This window comes from Cupressus sempervirens, chromosome 10 (genome assembly GCF_028749045.1).
Source record: "Cupressus sempervirens isolate cs-2001-9-10 chromosome 10, ASM2874904v1, whole genome shotgun sequence".
Taxonomy (NCBI): Eukaryota; Viridiplantae; Streptophyta; class Pinopsida; order Cupressales; family Cupressaceae; genus Cupressus; species Cupressus sempervirens.
Genome location: NC_143127.1, coordinates 946,600,650 through 946,621,598, shown reverse-complemented (window position 1 = coordinate 946,621,598; position 20,949 = coordinate 946,600,650). Strand labels below are relative to the sequence as shown.

The 20,949-nt window shown below is 34.5% G+C and overlaps 1 protein-coding gene across 1 annotated transcript; it reads left to right on the top strand.

Annotated features, from left to right (window-relative positions):
- The first annotated feature begins 17,965 nt into the window (after positions 1-17,965).
- Positions 17,966-19,966, top strand: LOC149537102 (uncharacterized). The gene is made up of 2 exons (XM_089807112.1): positions 17,966-18,269; positions 19,208-19,966. Exon 2 carries the CDS (start codon positions 19,253-19,255, stop codon positions 19,793-19,795), a length of 543 nt encoding a protein of 180 aa, XP_089663238.1. The 5' UTR covers positions 17,966-18,269; positions 19,208-19,252; the 3' UTR covers positions 19,796-19,966.
- The last annotated feature ends 983 nt before the right edge of the window (positions 19,967-20,949 follow it).

The following is a 20,949-nucleotide window of genomic DNA, read 5'->3' as shown; positions in this document are numbered from 1 at the left end:
TTATATCTTTTTATAAGTTATACCGTTCCTTCTACTTTGATTGTTTCAAAGAAAAATGAATGTTTAGGAATAGTTGCTGTAGTTGAGCAGGGGGAACAAACAAATGTTGTAGATTATGATACAGTACTATGGCATGATAGACTTGGGCACATACGTGAAAAAGGTGTGAAATTACTTCATTCAAAAAAAGTTTTACCATGTCTAAAATGTGTCATTATGGATTTCTATGAAAGTTGTGTATATCAAAAACAAAAGAGAGTGAGTTTTGTGAAGAGTGAGAAGAAAAAGAAAAATGAGAGATTAGAGCATGTGCATATAGATGTATGAGGACTAGCTTAGGTATCTTCCCTTGGTGGATCTCATTATTATGTTACATTAAATGATGATGCAACTAGAAAAGTATGAGTTTATTTCCTTAGACATAAATCTGATGTATTTCAAACTTTTAAGAAACAAAAATGCTTGGTTGAAAATGAGACTAGTAAGAAACTAAAATGTCTCAGATCTAATAATGGTGGTGAGTATTGCAGACATGAATTTGAAGATTATTACTCCACTAATGGTATTTATAGATTAAAAAATTATTCCAAGGACTCCACGGGAAAATGGAGTGGTTGAACGCATGAATAGGACAATAATGAAGTGTGCAAGGAGCATGAGGTTGCATGTAGGGTTTCCCTTAAACATGTGGGCAAAGGTTATCAATATTGTAGTATATTTGGTTAATAGAGGTCCCTCTACTCCTTTGGACTGTGGTATTCTAGAGGAAGCATGGACTAGAAAGGTGAGTTATTCTTTTTCCAAAACCTTCGATTGTGAAGCATTTGCACATATAGATTGTGAAAAATAGAACCAAGCTAGAAGCTAAGTCAAAGAAATATATGTTTTTTGGATATGGAATTGATGAATTTGGTTATAGGCTTTGGCATTTTAAAAATGATAAAATTGTAAGAAGCAAGGATGTCATATATAATGAGTAAGTGTTGTACAAAGATTTGTTGTAGCAACATGAGAAGAAATAAGATTATTATGTAGTGCTGGATGATACTCCAAAAGATGATGTTCCAACAATTTCTTATGATCTGCAACTACCACAACAACAAATACCACACACCAAGTGAGTGGTAGACAATCAACAAGGCTGAGTAGACCTCTAGAAAGATTTTCTCCCTCCTTGTACTCTATTTTACTAATAGATGTTGGTGAACTTGAATCTTATGATGAAGTTGTACAGGTGGATACCAAGATTCAGTGGGAGTCTATAATGGTAGACAAAATGGACTCCTTGTTGAAAACTAAGACTTGGGATTTATGTAAGTTGCCTGTAGGTAAACGAGTTTTACATAATAATAAATGGGTTTACAAGTTGAAAGAAGAGGATGTAGGTAAGAAGATATTTAAAGTCAGGTTAGTTGTAAAATGTTTTGTACATAAAAAGGACATTGATTTTGATGATATATTCTCTCCTGTTGTAAAAATTACTTCTATTTGCACTGTTTTAAGTATAGTGGCTACTAGAGATTTGCATTTGGAGCAGCTTGATGTTAAACCAACCTTTCTTCTTGGTGATTTGGATGAAGAGATATATATGTTGGAAACATAAGAGGAGTAACTGAGAGGGGAGGGGTGAATTAGTTACTACTAAAATAAATCCCAGATCCCTTAGATGTTAGTACAAACTAAAAATTGAATACTGCTGAAGCTTGGTAAACACATACAAAATGTTGTAACTCGGTAATAACTAAATGAGCTCAGTAAATGTTTAACATATAAAATTTAGATGTTATCTGTGATTACCATTACTTTAACTTAGTTACAAACACATAAAAGAAAATAGCATGAACACATTTGACACCAGGATTTAATGTGGAAACCCAATTTGGGAAAAACCACCAATTGCAACTAGTTACTGTTTTCACTCTTCTGAAGTGAGCCCTATTAGGGGACAACCTTGTTAAAGGTTACAACACAAATTGCTAGTTGTGACCTTGCTAGAGGATTTAATCACCCTATTAGGAGTGGCCTTGTTAGAGGTCTGTAGATAATTCAATAGAACCACCACCTTGTTAGAGGATTTGCAAATAACTGTTAAGCCAATTATGTTAGGAGATTTTAGATCACTTCCATAATGGTTAGAGAGTAACAATGAGATGACCTAATTTGAATACAACTAAATTGCTAATTATAGATCTCTGTTCTAGCTTGTACTTGATCGTTCGTGATTGAATATAACATTTTCGCTCCACAAGGATATTCTTCTTATCGTTTAAATTCTGTTCCTCTTCTCATCATTAAATCTTCAATAACATCTTCATGCTTTCACATATATTCAAACTTTGAAATCACAACTTGACCTAATACTTATATCTTCCACTTTGTCAAGTCGGCTCAAATACAACTTAGAATAATTAATATTCATCACCTTAATCGGCTGGAATTAATAGATAAATCAATTAAGCTTAATATGCCAAAATAAGAAAATCCTTCATTAGCCGACCCAGCTTGGTAGAAACTAACTCAGAAATGATTTCGTTTGTTAACCAACAGGAGCTTAGTTAACACTACAAACTCACAAAAATCCTTTGGTAACTGAGTCAGGTCACTTAGCACTAGTTCCATCCAACTTTCCTTCATTAACTGAGTGAGCTCGGTTAACACTCATCTTCTGCATACTTTTCCTTTGATGCCCGAGTTAACTCGGTAGACACTGTCTTCTGAACTAGGCAATCACATGAATGCTTAGTAGACACAAAAAACTATCTTTACTACCCGAGTGAGGTCGACATATATTGACTGATAATGATATGACATTTGTGTAACATCAAAAACAATACATAATTAATCAATTGTATTCAACAATCTCCCTCTTTGGCATTGATGGCAACACAACATGTCATAGCACAATAAAATTTTGGATTGGTTCTTTGAGAAATCCCTCTATCAGTATGAGCTCTTCCTTTCACTAGATTCTTTCTCTATCTGTAACAACTTTTGCCAAGTTCATTCAAAAATTTCTCCCTCTTACAACAAACTTCACCTTCTTTGGAAAACTTCTCCTGCTTTAGTTCCTTAGTTCCTTACTTTATTTTGGTTCCAAAAGTTTCTTAAAGATATGACAATAAAATTCTCCCTCTTTGACAACACATGCCAAAGAAATCAATTCTATAAATACCAATGTACCTTAAGTACTAATTCATTTTCAATATGCTCTTACCAATTCTACACCAACTAATTGATCTTCAACAGGTTCTAGTTGATGCACCACTAAACTTCATTTAGTGAGCTTTAGATAGGGGAATGACCCCTAGCTTACCTCTTAGATACAAAAATGCATCCTTAGGTAATGGCTTGGTAAATATGTCTGCAATCTATTCCTTTGTATTAACATATTCCAGTTTGACTTCTTTCTCTTGTACTATCTCTCTTAAGAAGTGATATTTTATAGCAATGTGCTTTGTTTTGGTATGCATCATTGGATTCTTTGATATATTGATTGCATTGGTGTTATCACAGTATATGACTATTGGATCCTTGATCTCTATCTTCATTCCTGCCACATATTCTGCCTCTGCTATGGATTGAGATGTACAATTTTGCTTCTTGCTTGTCCAAGACACTAGTCTTTTACCAAGAAAGAATGCTCCACCACTAGTGTTTTTCTGTCATCAATATTTCCTGCCCAATCAGTATTAGTAAATACCTTCAAGTCCAAATTTCCTCCTAGTTTATACCATAAACCATAGTCTTCAATACCTTTCAGATATCTTGTGATTCTCTTAGAATTTGTTGAGAATCTTGCCACTATTCCAACTGCTAGAGCAATATCAGGTCTTGTGTGTACTACATATTGCAATTTTCCAATCATTGATCTATATGTGGTTTGATCTACTTCTTTGGAATCATCATTTTTGGAGAGCTTATGTCCAATAGACATAGGGGTTCCAATTGGTCTTGAATCTTCCATTCCAAACTTTTTTAGTATTTCCTTGATATACTTAGATTTAGTGATGTAGATGCCATTTTTGTTTTGCTATATCTACAATCCAACAAAGAATTTTATCTCACCAAACATGGAAATCTCAAATTCTTTACTCATTTCTTCTAAAAATGCTTTGCATAAGTCATCATTTCTTGTAAATAGAGTATCATCAACAAATATTTCTTCCAACACAATCTTCTTGTCTGGTCCTTCCTTGATATACAAACCATTGTTATCATTTGTCCTTTGAAAGCCAATCTGTACCAAGTAATTATGAAGTCTTTCATACCAAGCTCTCTGAGCTTGCTTGAGACCATATAATGCTTTGTGTTACTTGCAAACTATGTCTCTTTTGTTAGGATCTACAAAACCTTCTGGTTGTTCAATGTACACTTCTTCATCAAGAATTCCACTCAAGAATATAGATTTGATATCCATTTGATACACTTTAAATCTTTTATGTGCTGCATATGCTAGTAAAATTCTAACACCTTCTAGTTTTGCTACAGAAGCAAAAGTTTCACCATAATCAATACCTTCTTCTTGAGAATAGCCTTTGCACACCAGTCTTGCTTTTTTCCTTGAAACTTTTCCATCTTCATTCAACTTATTTCTAAATACCCACTTTGTACCAATTACATTCTTATCCTTGGGTCTAGGAACAAGAGTCCAAGTTTTGTTCTTTTCTATTTGTTCTATCTCTTCATTCATCATTCATCAATCATAATCATATCTCTTTCATTCATCATAATCATAGCTCCTTCATCAATCATAATCATAACTCCTTCATCAATCATAATCATAGCTCCTGCATCAATCATAATCTTAGTCATCCCCAATCACAAATCCTCGAATCATAATCTCCCCAAATCTCCTATCTTCCAACTCACTTCCCTGGGTTCAATTTAGAAAACCAATCACCATCTCCCCTCTCCCTAGAGCCAGTGTTCTTACCCATTGGTTATCCTTGCACACAAGATTTTCCTTTGTATCATTCTTCCATGGCTTCCTTGAATCACCTCTCTTAGCTACCCTCAGTCCTCCTCTTGTCCTAAATTCTTGTACCTTTCAAGAAGCTGCCAGGCCTCACCTTCTCTCCCCACCATCTTCTTGAGGGGGCATCACACCGTCCACTCTCTCTTCTTCTATTCAAGATTGGGGCAATCATGTTGTTTTCAAACTTTTCTTTGTGTCGTCTATCTTCAAACTTCTTTGAAATAGTATTGTTCCAACACTATCTCAAAGAGGGGCAAAATGTAGACACCTAAAAATCTTTTAGAAAATAAAGTATTTTTATTTTCTGAGAAAATTCCCTAATGACATTATCATTAATTAATTAATTCATTCATTTTTATGCCATTAAATCCCTTTATCTTAATTAAAAATATTTAATTAAGGAATCCCTCGAAAAATGTTTAAATCTTATTTAAATATTATTTCCTTATTTATTAATTATTTAATTAATAAATTGACCAAAAATTCCAAAATGAATAATTAATTTATTTTTTGCCCAAAACTTGGCCAATTTCCTTAAGACAACTAACCTCTTCCAGAATCTTCTAATCCTTCTTTAATTTTGATTAAAGGCTAATCCCATTATTTCCTAACCCTAATCCCAACTCAAGATATTTAATTAAGATTAAATATTGATCCTCATGTTTATTAAAAATATTTTAATAAATATCTCCTCAACTCAAACCCTTGAAATAAATAAAACCTTACTTATCCTCATCGAAAGCCTAGACTCTTCTAAAAGATGTCAATCCTTATCTTTGATTCTAATCCTAATCCCCCCTCTAACCTTGTCACATTCCCTAAACAAGGTTAGTAAACTCCTAAGCTAATCCTAATCCCTCTTCTAATCATCTGCACAACTTAAGCAAGGGTTAAGACTTGCTAACCCAAGCCAAAGTCAACAATCTCATCCTCCTCCCAACCATCTCTATTTATGACCTAACCATCTTGATTAGATTTTGGCACACTGAAAGAAGAATGGTTGGGAAAGAGAATTTCATATTCTCACATTCAGGTTTTTGGATGCGAGGCATATGTTCATGTTCCAAAGGAGAAGAGGACGAAGCTTGGTCTAAAATCACAAAGAGGAATATTCACGGGTTATGGAGAAAACCAATTTGGTTTTAGAATTTGGAATCTAATTGAGAAGACAATTATAAGGACCAGAGATGTAGTATTTAGTGAAAAAGTATTTCCAGCATTCCATAAGAAAGACAAATTGGTATGTGAATATGCCTCATTCTCCATATTTGATAATAATAATAACAACAATAGAAATCTTCAAAATAGTCATTTTATCAATTCACCAACATCTGTTTTAGCCTTTGCCCCTCCATCCTCTTCTTCCACCAGTATCATTTAGAATACCAATGAATATACGTGCAACAATGAAGAATGTAATGACTGTGATTACAAAAATCACATGGAATTGGATAATTTCTTATAGAGCAATGATAGGGGTAATAATTTTTTTGAACATGGAAATATAGAAATGTTTGAAACAACATAGAAAACCAAAAATGATGCTATGAACATTGGTATCCATAATTCTCCCCCAAAATTTAACTCACCTATGGTGGTAGACAAGCTAATCCCACCTCACTATGTATTCTTCAACGTAGGAAACATGGAGTACATGTATGTTGCCCATACATCACCTTCTTCTCATGTGAAAAAGATTGAATTGAATGATTATTCACATAGTCATCCAAAATCACATACACCATCGCCAAATTCTCTCAAAAACCAGTTCAAGAAAAACACCCATAGAGGGTAATGCGCATGGCCTGAACACTCATAGTCAAGGCATCTCCAGTGCTAATCAACATGCCACATGGATGGATGAAAGGGGTATTCAAAGAGAAGTTAGTTCCCCTATCTCTATTATTGGCATCACTTAGGGTATTGCAAGTGATACCTGAAAGGTGATTAGTATACTCGATGGTGCTACATGCAATAAAGTTTTTGATTCTTGTGAATTCACCAATGCCTATTTCAACTCAGAGTCAACCGTGGGTGTGGTGTAATCCATGTTATAGCATCACCCATGGGCTTTAGACACTTCCATATCTCTACTTATGGAAATATATTCCCACAATTGCACTCACAATGGACACTACCAAAATGGTTGAAATAATGATAAGGAAAATATTTCATCTCTGACTAGCACTCTTTCGCAAGTTATTGTGACTTTAGAACACACCCACCTATATGTTGGAATATTAATTGTTTTCTATTGTCCTGTGAGCCTCCAGTTCACCTACCTATCACAAGACACTATAGATGCAATAGTAAGAAGCATTAACTGTGGTAGGTTAGTTTGAATTCAAAAATGAGAGGGAGATTTTGTGCGGACAACAAGAGACAAAAGGGGGGAGTGTTTTACTCAAAATATATAGATCCCAAACATTCAGATAGAGAGATGAGTTCAATAGAGCAACAACAATAGAAAGAGTTCATCAGAGCACAACAACAACATGGGGGAATTGACTTTTTGAGTTTTGTAAAAGTGAAATTTTGTCCTGTATGAACAATGATTGCTCCAAGTTTATTGTATGCAGCCATACATTGTTGTAAGTTTGTTTTAAGTATTTAGATATTTTTGTTCTTCTAGGGTTTGCAATTCATTCTCTAGATTTGTATTAGTTTGATTTAGTTAATAGAAAGCAAGCAAACATACTTTCCTATCTCCAATCTATTGTGTTTCTGATCTTGTCTCCATTGACACATCTTGCTGTACATGTTAGTAGTTTTGACAAAACAAAGAAGAAACCATTAATTGTGTTTATGCATTTTCTAGAATGTTGTTGTTTCCCTTCACAACACTTAGCTTATGTTTGAACCAAGTGACTCAGCTCCCACTGACTAGAAAACTCAGTCTCTACCTCTATTGTCTATTGAGCTCCCTTGTGGTGACCAAGAAACTCAGTCCCTATTGGTGCCGAGCAACTTGACACTCTGAAAATTTGGGAATATAATTTTTTTACATGGTATCAGAGCTATTTGGCCCCACATTTTTGTGAGTTTGGGATTTGTTTCTGGGTATTTGACATTATTATGTAGGAGACAAGGTTGGAGATGTAGGAAAGACTTGGCAGCAACCACCATCCTTTAATGGACAAAATTATGACACTTGGGAAAAGAAGATGAGAACCATTATGGTGGCAAATGACTTGTAGGAGTTTGTGGTAAATGGGTTCAATGATGTAACTGACCCAACATAAACAAATTTTCCCAAGATAGCAGCAACTAATTATTCAAAAGAAGCATGGGATATCCTTGAGACAAATTTCAAAGGGATTGATAAAGTCTGTGTAGTAAAGCTACATATGATGAGAATCTTCAAATGAAGGATAATGAATCTATTGCAGACTTTATGTCAAGGATCTCTAGTTTAATAAACCCGTTTAAATCAAATGGAGAAGATTATGAGGAGCAGAGAATAGTGGAAAAGATATTGAGGATTCTGCCTCCAAAATATGATAATCTTGTGATGACCTTGAAGAGGCAAAGGACCTCACTACTTTGACAATGGATGAGTTGATGGGTAATCTTAAAACCCATGAACACTGGACTAATAGATCAACAACATCTACCCAAGAACAAGCTTTTAAAGTTCAGTCCAATACAAGAGGTAGGGGGAGAGGAAGAAATGACTCTAGTAAAGGCTCTAGAGGCAGAGGTCATGGAAAATTTGGACAAAGGAATGCTGGAGGAGAAATCTCAGGATGAGCACACAATCAAGAGGGAGCAATCAACTCTCAAAATAACTCTAGAGGAGGTAAGAAGAACTACAACTCTAACAAGAGTAATGTAGAATGTTATTATTGCCGCAAATTTGGGCACTATATAAGTTAATGCTGGAAAAAGCAAGGTGATTAGTCAAGGCAGAATGTAAATTTGGCTGATGTAAATATGGGTGAAGTAAACAATCCCATCGCTTTCATCATGTGCAACACTGGTGAAGAAGGTACCCCTGAGGTATGGTATTTGGATAGTGGTTGTAGCAAACACATGAGTAGAAATGATAATTTATTTTCTTTTATTGATAAGAATTTCAAATCTAAAATTAGAATGGGAAACAATGGAACCATTCCTACTATGGGAAAAGGATCTATAATGGTCCACACCAAGCAATGTGAGAAGAGATAAATCTAAAATGTTTATTTTTCCCCGAGCATGAAGCACAATTTGATGAGTGTTGGACAACTCATTCAAAATGACCTTACAAGGTGTTGATGGAAAATGACAAGTGTGTCATTCATGAGAAAGATGGGAATACAAAGGTTTTAGTAGCAGTTCAAATGACAAGGAACCAAATATTCCCCTCAAGGATAGAGACATGTTTCTCTTCTCAAATTGTTGTTGCACCTCCCAAGCATGCATGTAAAACAATACATCAAAAATCAACTCTAAAGAGTGTGATTGAAGACCCCTCCAATATGGACATCTTGGTTTTGGTGGTTTAAATTTATTATCCTAGAAAAGAATAGTAGATGATTTTCCTAATATTGTAGAGTCATGTGACAAGTGTGAGGCTTGTATTTTGGGGAAGCAACATAGGCTTCCCTTTAATTCTGGTAATTAGACTAGAAGGGTGAGGGCACCATTAGAGTTGGTGCATTCTAATTTTGTTGCCCTATAAAACTATTTCTATTGGGGGGAGTGCTTATTTTATGACATTCATACATGATTTCAGCCGTAGGACATGGGTGTATTTTTTGAAAAGAAAATCTAAAGCATTTGATAAGTTTGTTGAATTTAAAGCCCAGGCTGAAAAGAAATGTGGACATTATGTAAAAGTCCTAAGGTTAGATAAAGGGGGGAGTATACCTCCAATTCTATTGTAAATTTTTGCAGGAAAAATGACATCAAAAAGGAGTTTACAACTAGCTATACTCCACAACAAAATAGAGTGGCTAAAAGGAATAATAGAACCATTGTTGAGATGGCAAGGAGCATGATGAAAGAAAAGGGACTCCAAACTAAATATTGGGGAGAGGTTGTAGCAATAGTAGTATATTTGATAAATAGGTGTCCAATGAAGGAAGTCCATGACAAGATTCCTCTCGAGGCATGAGCAAGACATAGATGGATAGTTGAGCACTTGAGAGTGTTTGGGTGTGTAGCATATGCACATGTGCCAAAGGAGAAATGAAAAAATTTGGATGAAAAGGGTGTGAAGTGAATCTTCATAGGTTATAGTTTGGAATCAAAGGCCTATAGATTGTATAATCCAATCACCAAGAAGATCATAATTTCAAGAGATGTGGAGTTTCTCGAAAATTAGTCATGGGATGGCTCGGTGGATGAATATTCAAGAACTTCAAATAAAGTGTTAACTATTGATGAAGAAGATAAAGTTGGTGAACAACAAAATGAAATAACAACAAATATAGACAGCTCTAGACAGAGGCAAAAAGGAAAGCAACCTCAAACATGTAGAGAATCAACTCCTAGTAGTGCTAGACAACTCCAAATTGGTATGCAAAACAATAGTAGCAACAAGACTAAAAATTTTGATCCCACTCTCACCTCCTTATTGCCAAGAAAGACTAATAGTTTAAGGAAGATATACCAAGATGAAAGGTATGATGCATACTATGATGAGAGTGATAATTTTGCATTATTTTCTCATAGTGATCCAATCTATTTTGACGAAGCCATGAAAGAAAAGAAATGGTGTAATGCAATGGATGAGGAAATAGATGCTATAGAGAGAAATGAAACATGGGAGTTAATTGTTTTTCCTTCCAAGAAACAAGTTATTGGAGTTAAATGGGTCTATAAGACCAATTGCAATGCATAAGGAAAAATAGATAGGCATAAGGCACAATTAGTGGTCAAGGGGTATAAACAATAATATGTTAGAGATTATGATGAGACATATGCCTCGGTTGCAAGAATGGAAACGTGCTGTCATAGCAATTGCAATCCAGCACGAATGTAAGGTCTATCAAATGGATATGAAGTCCACCTTCTTGAATGGAGTGTTAAAAGAAGAGGTATATGTGGAGTAGCCACCTGATTATGAAATTCTAGGTGAAGAACACAAGGTGTATATATACGTTGAAAAGAGATCTTTATGGGCTCAAGCAAGCTCCCTGAGCATGGTATAACAGGATTGACTCATATTTGATGAGCAATGGCTTTAGAAAAAGTGATGGTGAGTTCACTCTCTACATCAAGACAACAAATCACAAGGTTTTGATTGTTGTCTTGTATGTACATGATCTAATTTTTATTGGAAATGATAATTTCCTAATGGGTGAGTTCAAAGAGGCCATGAAGAGTGAATTTGAGATGATAGATTTGGGACTCTTGAAATACTTTCTAGGCATAGAAGTAAAACAAATGCATGATGACATTTTTGTCTCTCAAGAAAAATATGTAAATTAGATCTTAGAGAGATTTAAAATGAAAAATAGAAAGGCAGCCCCAACACCAACAACCATAGGTCTGAAGTTGAGCAAGGAAGATTGAAATAACAATGTAAATCCAACATTGTATAAAAGTATGGTTGGAAGTTTGATGTATTTGACAACAACTGAATCTAATATGATGCATGTAGTTAGTTTTATTTCCAAATTCATGGAAGCTTTGAAGGATTCCCATTGGAAAACAGGAAAGAGGATCCTAATGGTACCAAGGGATTTGGCATTTTGTATATTGCTGATAATGAATTTAGGCTAATTGGTTACATTGATAGTGATTGGGATGGAAGTGTAGATGATAGGAAGATAACTTATGGTTATATGTTTCATATGGGCTCGGGTGCAATTTCATGGGCATCCAAGAAGCAACCAATTGTTGCTCAATCTACAATAGACGCTGAATACATAGTGGCAAATGCAACAACATGCCAAGCTATTTGGCTAAGAAGAATCTTGGCATATTTGAATGAAAAGCAAGAGGATGGAACCACAATCTATTGTGACAACATTTACTCAATTGCATTGGCAAAGAATCCAGTCTTCCATGGGAGAAGCTAACACATTAAGATCATATATCATTTCATTAGAGAGCTAGTGGAAAATGGAGAAATCAAAATAGAATATTGTAAGTCTGAGCAGTAGCTAGCAGACATTTTCACTAAGCCATTGGGAATAGAAAGTTATGTGCACCTAAGAAGGATTTTGGGCGTAGTCAATTTGGATCAGCAATGATCCTTGTATTGTTGGCTCAAGACAAAGGGGGAGTGTTGAAATATCAATTATTTTTTGTTGTCTCACGAGCCTCAATTCACCTACCCATCAGAAGAAACTACAACTGCAATAGTAAAAAACATTAATTGTGTTAGGTTAGTTTGAATTCAAAAATGAGAGAGAGATTTTGTGTGGATAGCAAGAGACAAAAGGTGGGAATGTTCTACTCAAAATATACATATCCTAGACATTTTGAGAGAGAGACAAGTCTAGTAGAGAAGTAGCAGTAGAAAGAGTTTATTAGAGTGCAACAACAACATGGGGGAATGACTTTTTGAGTTTTTTGAAAGTGAAGTTTTGCCCTGTATGAGTAGTGATTGCTCCAGGTTTATTGTATGCAACCATATGTTGCTATTTAAGTTTGTTTTAATTATTGAGATATTTTTGTTCTTCTACGGTTTGTAGTTCATTCTCCAAATTTGTATAAGTTTGATTTAATTAATAGAAAGCAAGCAAGCATACTTGTCAATCTCCAACCTATTGTGCTTTTGATATTGTCTCCACTGACACATCCTGATGTGCATGTTAGTAGTTTTGGAAAAATGAAGAATAAATCATTAACTCTATTTACCCATTTTTTGGAATGCTTTTGTTTCTCTTCGCAACACTCAGCTTGTGTTTGAGTCAAGTAACTCATCTCCCATTGACCAAGAAACTTGATCTCTACCTCTGTCAAGTTTCCCGTCTGTTGAGCTCCCTTGTGGTGATAGAGCAACTCGGTCCCTATTGGTGCTGAACAACTCGACATTGTTCTATCTCTACACCTTGTCTACCAAGAAGCTCAACTACTTCTGCAAATTTGTGAATATAATTTTTTTACACTATATTTATGAGAACATGATGTGGTCACCAATAACCAATTGTATTTGGGTAAAATGAATAGAGGGTTGAATTTAAATTTTCTACATGCCCAAAATCTTGAGAGCCAACATGTTGCTCACACGAAAGGTAATCTTGGTGATTTATATTAAAATACAATTTCTGAAACTATTAAATAGAACAATGTTGATTAAATCAAATCTCCAAAGAGTCATTACACTTTTTCTTCAATGGACAGTGATTATGAACTACTAAGAAAGAATTCTCAATATATTGTAGATAAGAGACATGCTAACCAAGGATTAAGAAAATCTACTAGACAGAGAATACCTCTAACCAGATTCTATGATTATGAGATTCTTTATTCCGAGGAAGAAAATCTAGAATTGTTGCATTCTAACTAAGTTGAACCAACAAGCTTTAAAAAAGCTTGTAAAACATCATATTCTTACACACAGAAGACAACGATGCAAGAAGAGATAGAATCTCTATTGGATAATAGAACTTGGGATTTGGTTTCATTACTGCCAAATAAAAGAGAACTTAAAAATTAATGAATTTTTCGATTGAAATATGAAGGTCAAGGTCAAAAGTGATACAAAGCTAGGATGGTTGTTAAAGGATTTGATTAGAAAATGCAAATAGATTTCAATGAATTCTTCTCACTCACGGTCAAGATGACTACAATCCCGTCTATCCTTGGTTTAATTTCTCTTCATAAACCTTGAACTTGAACAACTAGATGTCAAAATGTTGTTTCTTCATAGTGACTTAAAAGAAGAAAAATACATGATGTAGCCTGAGGGATTCGTCAAATATGGAATATAAAGCTTATTTTGTAGATTGAGGAAGAGCTTGTATGGTCCCAAACAAGAACCAAGGTAGTGGTACCTCAAGTTTGATATATTCATGACTGAAAATAATTTTGTTCAATGTGAATCTAATCCATGTGTCTACTACAAGAAGTTTCTTGATGGTTCTTTTGTTCTTCTATTCCTCTATGTTGATGACATGCTTGTAATTGATTACACTATGAAGCCAATTTTTGAATTGAAAGAGAAGTTGTCACAAAGATTTGCAATGAAGGATTTAGGGGTAGTAAGAGAGATAATTGGCATGAACATTATCCGTGATAGACACAAGAGGGAAATAAAACTTTCTCAAGAACACTATGTTCTCAAGGTGTTAGAAAGATTTCGCAAGACAGATGCCAAATCGTTCATCACACCTCTTGCTGATCACTTTCGTTTATCTTCAACCATGTGTCCCAAGATGCAAGAAGAGAAAAAATATATGAAGAACATCCCATAATCTTCAGCAGTGGGAAACCTTATGTATGAGATGGTATGTACTCATCTAGACATTGCCCAAGCAGTGGGAGTTATGAGAAGATTTATGAGCAATCCAAGTTAACAACATTACGATGCAGTTAAATGCATCTTGAGGTATCTGAAGGGTACTTTTGATTTTGTGTTGTATTTTGGTGGAAAAAATGCATCACTAAGAGGATATATTAATTATGACATAGATGGAAATCTATACAATATAAGATCCACTAATTGTTATGTTTTTACTTTTGCTGGAGCAACGGAGCAATGATCAGGTGGACATCAAAATTACAAGAAGTAGTATCACTTTCATCCACTAAGGCTGATTATATTTCTCTCACCAAAGGGGAAAAATAGTTGATTTGGTTGTAGTGTTTGTTTGGTGATTTTGATTAATTGTCCTCAACAAGGATCAATTTTGTTTTGTGATAGTAAAAGTTCTATTTATTTAGCAAATAATGCAATCTTTCATAGCATAACCAAGAATATTGAAGTTAGTTATCATTTCATTCAAAGTAAACTTGAAAGGAGAGAAAACTTCATGTCATGAAGATCAACACCAAGGACAATCCTGTTGATGCTCTTACCAAGCTTGTTCCACGAGAGAAGTTCAAGTTTTGTTGAGCCTCTCTCGACATTGTAAAGAAATAACAATGGAAGGATATTAGGGGAGTCTCAAACATTACAATAGTTGGACCTCAAGTGGGGGTTTGTTGGGTGTATGTGTGAATCCCAACAACCATATGTTTTACTTTTGATTTTATTATGTTTTTCACTCCAAGTGTAATGACTCTTCATTTCGTAAGAGTCTATTACACACACACACACACACACACACACACAAAATTAGAGGCTTATTGTACATGTTATTGTATTTGAAGAGTTGAAGCTAGAGCTGTGATGTAAGAATCAAATTTATATCAATAAGAGATTTCCCCTGCAGTGTGGACATAGCCACAAATTATGGTGAACCATGATAAATTTGTGTGCACGTACAACTTATTTATTTTTGTCTTGCTGTATTGTATCTTTCTTTTGCACTTTCAACATTCTTCACACTTGGTTTAGATTACATCACACACTAAAACTTTATTTCTAGGTAAAAGTGCTAAATATTCAAAATTGACTTATTTTTCCAAGCTTAATTTCTTCCTTAGTGTGTGATATTTAAGAGTGTCCCAAACAAAAATACTACAATATGATCAAGCTCAGCTAAAGATTTCAGACAAACACAATGCTCTGTCTAGTGGAACAACAATGAAAAAACTTGATGCCAAGTCAAGCTAACTTGGTAGTAAAAAGGGAGAAGTTTCGTACATGCACTTTTCTTCCCTCATTGGTTTTTCTGTATCATATTTGAGGGAGCACAAAGAAGTACAATCTACACAAACACAACCTCAAACATCCCTCATTTTATCAATCCCCTCCTCTATTGAAGCTTTGAAAGAGTATAGAAGTCATGAGTTTGAATCCTAATTGAGCTTGAGCTTGTTCAGAGATTACTACTTGCTAGCTAGATCTTTCGTGCCTAATTTTTGAGTCCTTTGGGTGTGGATTTCGGGGGGTATTAATTTTGTGGGGATCTTGGAGTTGGTTTAATGAATGGGATGCTCAGTTGGTACTTACTTTTGTGCTCCCAAGTATTTTTGGGAGAGGAATAAGTTTAATAAACCATTTGTCTGCATGCAAAGATGAATTTATGATGGAAGCTACAAAATAATAAGGGTCAAGTATGGCTGAAAGAGAAGGGGAAATCATATTACAGGGCTCTCATTCTGAGAACAATACATGCAATAAAATGAAAGAGTTTGATGATCATCAAGATCATGGAGAAAACTTAAGTTGCTAGACTGAAAGAACATGACCAAGTAATGAAAGATGAAGAGATGACAAATGAAAGGTCATCCACTGGCTCAAATACCACCTAAAGAAATTACCCAGAGTTTGATCCTGACATGGGGACTACTATTGAGGACAACAAAGACTATTGTGTAAAATGCTTCTGGAGTATAATAGAGCAAGGTGCTCTTCTAAAGGAGATTATTCAAAAGAGGAAGAAGACACACAAGTTAACAACAATGGAAAATGAGACAAAGCTGAGAGACATTTTCTTTCTGACAAGAGTATTAGTAATTCTAAAGTTGGAGACCACTACATAGAGAAACATAAATAGGTTTGTGATGAGAGTTGTGAAATCTTTTTGCATAATTTCATATTGAACTGGAATTTAGAGGAGGCACAATGCTTTAATTTTTGATTATATCATACTTTTCTTATTGCCTTATTACTCTATCTAAAAGATATATCCTCTATTTCCTCTTATTTCGCAGGGTCTGATGTTCTGCTCTCGCAAGAGGTTTTTCCTCAATGCTTTACCATGCCATCCATTATAGGTGGTGGCTCATCCTATAAAGAAAACATAGAGAGATAAGAAAACCCTTGTGCTTCAAGGGATAATAGGCTTGAAGATTCAAAAGATACCATGAATCACAACTTTTAGGAAGAGTCAATTGTAAATCTTTGGAAGGCAAAGAAAAAAATTTCTTCAAGCATTGGAAAGTCAAAATCTGGAGTGGGCTTTGTTCCTTACCAATAGTGTTCATTATAAAGATTTAACCTATTATTATGAATGTCCAATCTCCACAAATATACACATGCATGCCAAAGATTACAAGGCGGTTTTGCAATCTATGTGAAATATTTTTTTTAGAATGATAGGAAAGGAATAGTTGTAAAGTTGACTATATTCTAGTCATTTTTTATTAGGATAACAAGTAATCTAAATGTATTTATTATTCAGATATAAAATCACTATAAACTACTAAAAAATTATTTAATATTGTTAGTAATACACACACACACACACACACACACACATTTTTAAGATATCATATCAATTTATTTTACTTTATGATTATAGAATATAGACAACATATATTTGTTGAATGTTTTTGAAAACTTTCAAACAAATGCAATCAACATGTACAAAGTCAGTCTCAATTTTTTTTACGTATCTCTATTACCCCCTCTATCTATCTCTAAATCTTCTTCATTTATCTCTGTATTTGTACCCCTTTCTTTCCCTCCATCTCTATCTCTATCTCTCTCATTCATGCACTCTTTGTTTCTCCTCATCTCTAGCTATATTTCTCTTCATCTTTATCCCACCCTCTCTTGCAAACATAACATGATCCTATTGATAATGGAGTCTAATTGTCTTCCTCATTCAAATGTTGTGTTTCAATTGCATAATTCATTTGAAGATATCATTTCTCCACCGATACCTTGTTGAACAAAAAATGCTTACTAAATAAACTATTCAAACAAATCACATGTATAACATGTATATTTTTTAAAGACTAAATTTTTCTACACATCTTCTACATACCTATTACACATCAATGTGCGATTGCTAATTATATATTATAGATATAAAGACTTTAGTTTACATAATACATTCACATATAAAAATTAAGTCTCAGTTGCTCTTACTATCATATATATATATATATAGTTGTATTTCTTCTATTATATATATTTTTTGATTAGTCTACTTGTTCGGACCCTCTTGTAATATTGTCCACAATTAAAAAAAACCAAGAAAAAGATTGATTGGAAAATGGAAGGTGGGGCAATGAGAGGTTGCAAGCAACGCGCAAGGTTGGCTATCACGTCACCTCAGCGAATGATCACTCCTTTCATCTCACCTGTTTAGCCTTTCCTCTTGGCCTCTCTTTTCTCTTCATCCAAATCCCTCAATCTCACGCAATTAAATGAAACCCTCCAAAACAAAAATCTAATATTTTCACATCGTTTTTTAGCAAGCTCTTCAAAATTCTGCGCTTTTAGAGTCTTGAACAAGAATCTATCTTCTGCATCACAAGTTGGAGTTCCTGCTCGCTATGCTTCTCACGGCTACAACTGGTAAATTTCGTCTGACAGTTCCTGTGTTTTTGCAACGCTTTTAATTACTCACGTAGTGATTTTCACACTTTCTTTTACTCTTTTTATAGTCATTTGATCTTTTTTACGCTCGCCGCACCTGAATTATTCCATCTTTTAGAGATCACCGAAAAAAAAAATGGCATCAACGTTGAATTCCGTGTTTCATTTGCTCTCTAAAATTAAAATAATAGCAAGTTTATACCTATATTTTAGGTGTTCGAGTTGAATTCTGTTTTGCTTGTCGTGACAAATCAAAATAATCGTAGATCAATTCCTACAGTTTAGGTGTTTGTTTCATAAAGCAGCTAAGGAAAACCATGGCCGTGAAATATATTAGATTTTTGAAGCTGTGGATGCGGAGAAAATTTTTAGCAACGATTTTTCGCAATGCTTTTGAAGACAGTGATTTCACCTTTATTTCCCTGTATTTGTAATTAATTGATCTTTTCTACGCTCCCTACAGCTGATTTTATTCCATCTTTTAGCATTGAATTCCTTGTTTCAGTTGCCCTCTGAAATTAAAGTAATAGTAGGTCTTTTTCTGTGTTTAAGGTGTTTTGAGTTCGAATTTCGTAAAAGGTTTTTGTTATTTAAAGCTGCGGGTATGAAGCTTTCTACCTTAAGCAATTTGAGCGGGAGGATGGAATCTCACAGATTCTTCATGAAATTTCCTGCATCACTTCCATTTCACTTTGTGTAGTACTAGGTCAATTATCGATGTTGCAGGGCTTGGTGACTTAACCCTGGATTTTAGGGGTTTTAGACCGCAAGCTTTCCTATTTTTCCCAAAAACATCTTTTCCCGAAGTATCTTGTAATTGAGCATTTAATTTGTAACCTATTGCAGAGCTATTTGCTTACATTTCAGGTGTAATCGCTGACTTTATTACTCTCTTAAACAATTTGATGTAAAATAAGGTTGCGATGAAGCTCCAGTAGAAGGGATTCGAAGATCAGACAAGCATGAAGGTGGCGAGCAGAAGATCGAAGAATACGAAGCAAAATTGCAGAAACTGGAACTCTGACATGAATTTTGCTTCATACAATCCTCAATTAAAGCGAGGCCAAGGCTATTTCAGAACAGAAAACAAGAAACAGCGTAATTTATTCGCAAACAGTAAAACCCCTCTCAATACATCATCTGGCATAACAAAATCCGAAAATTATGGCAGAATTTGCTCTGCCTCGGAAAATAAGCAGAGCCGCGTTGACAGCTGTGGTACCAGGTTTGATACATGTGTAGAAATCCGAGACGGAAAGGTCGAGCGAAGTGTGGATCAGGAATTAAGCCGCTTCGAAATGATTTCCCCGCAGATCCTTGAGACCCGTATTAATGAGCAGGATGACCAGATTGCTTATCTGGAAGAAGAGGGAATGAGCTTAATGGAAAGATTGAACAAAATGGAAGAGGGGATTGGTAGGCTGAAGCTCCGTATGCGAACATTAGAAGCTGCTAATGCTTTCAGGTCTACTGAAATTCTCTCTGGCGAGGCCTCCTTTGCCTGATTGATTTATGCAATTGAATGACATGCCTTAACCCAATTATACATCGTGACTCACCCTTAAGATTCTTCAACCCGAATCCTAGGATGCAAATCTCCATGTACTAATTCGGCTTCTCTAATCTGTAAATATCCATGTACCATTAATTTTCTTTATTTGACAAGGCTTATACCATTCTGGAGTCTGGACCATTTTCATTCTTCAAAACTAATACTTTTTTAATGGAAAAATCATTTTGTAAGCAAAAATTAAAAACAACTAAACCGATGCTGTTAGCATAGATAATAGTAATAGTAGAGTAAATTCTGCGTGATTTTTAAAAAATAATTGTGCTGGATCATGGCTGCCCATGCATTCGCCTGTAACGGTTCAGTACTGTATTTAAGGTTTGTTGCCCTCGTAATTACTTGGTCCAAATTCCAAAATTTTTAGTTCCAAAGGAATATTTAAATTCAAGCTTTAAATTAGTTAGAAGTTTATCTAATTTTTGGTAGTCTAATGATTCCAAATCATTCTATTCATTATCCGCCCCTATTACATTTCAAATTCCTGAGTGATAAGTTATGTGTGTATGAAATTAAGATATTATATTTCAATTTTCTTGACAAAATAAAGAAGAAAGTTAATAAAAAGATTAATGTCTTAACTAAAAGATTGATCTTAATTAAAAGAGGTTAATGGTTAACCCTTTCAACATTTCCTCTTTCTAATCAATGCATCAAATCATAATATTTGGAAAAATTAAGATTAGAAAATTAGAATTAGAATATAAATTTTGGTCAAAATTGATTTACTGATGCGTGGGGATTTCCTGATAAAGATGATCCTCTTCCTTCTGCTAGTACTACCTTGGCAGCCTGAGGTTTTTTTTTTTTTTTTGGATGAATAGTTTATAGTTTCTGGCTGAGGCCATGTTGTTTATTCTAGCTTCAGCCATTTGAATTTATTCGCGGGGTGATCTTGTATCCCCCGACCCCTTTTTTGTGAATTGTAATCTTAGTAAATTTTATTAATTGAAAAGGACTATTCATCAAAAAAAAAAAAAAAAATTGATTTACTCCAATCCTTATCTTTTCCAAATTCAATCCAAACTCAAACTTTCAAATAACTACTAGCACGTGAAAGTAGTAGAATCGCAAAAGGCGTCTAATACCAAC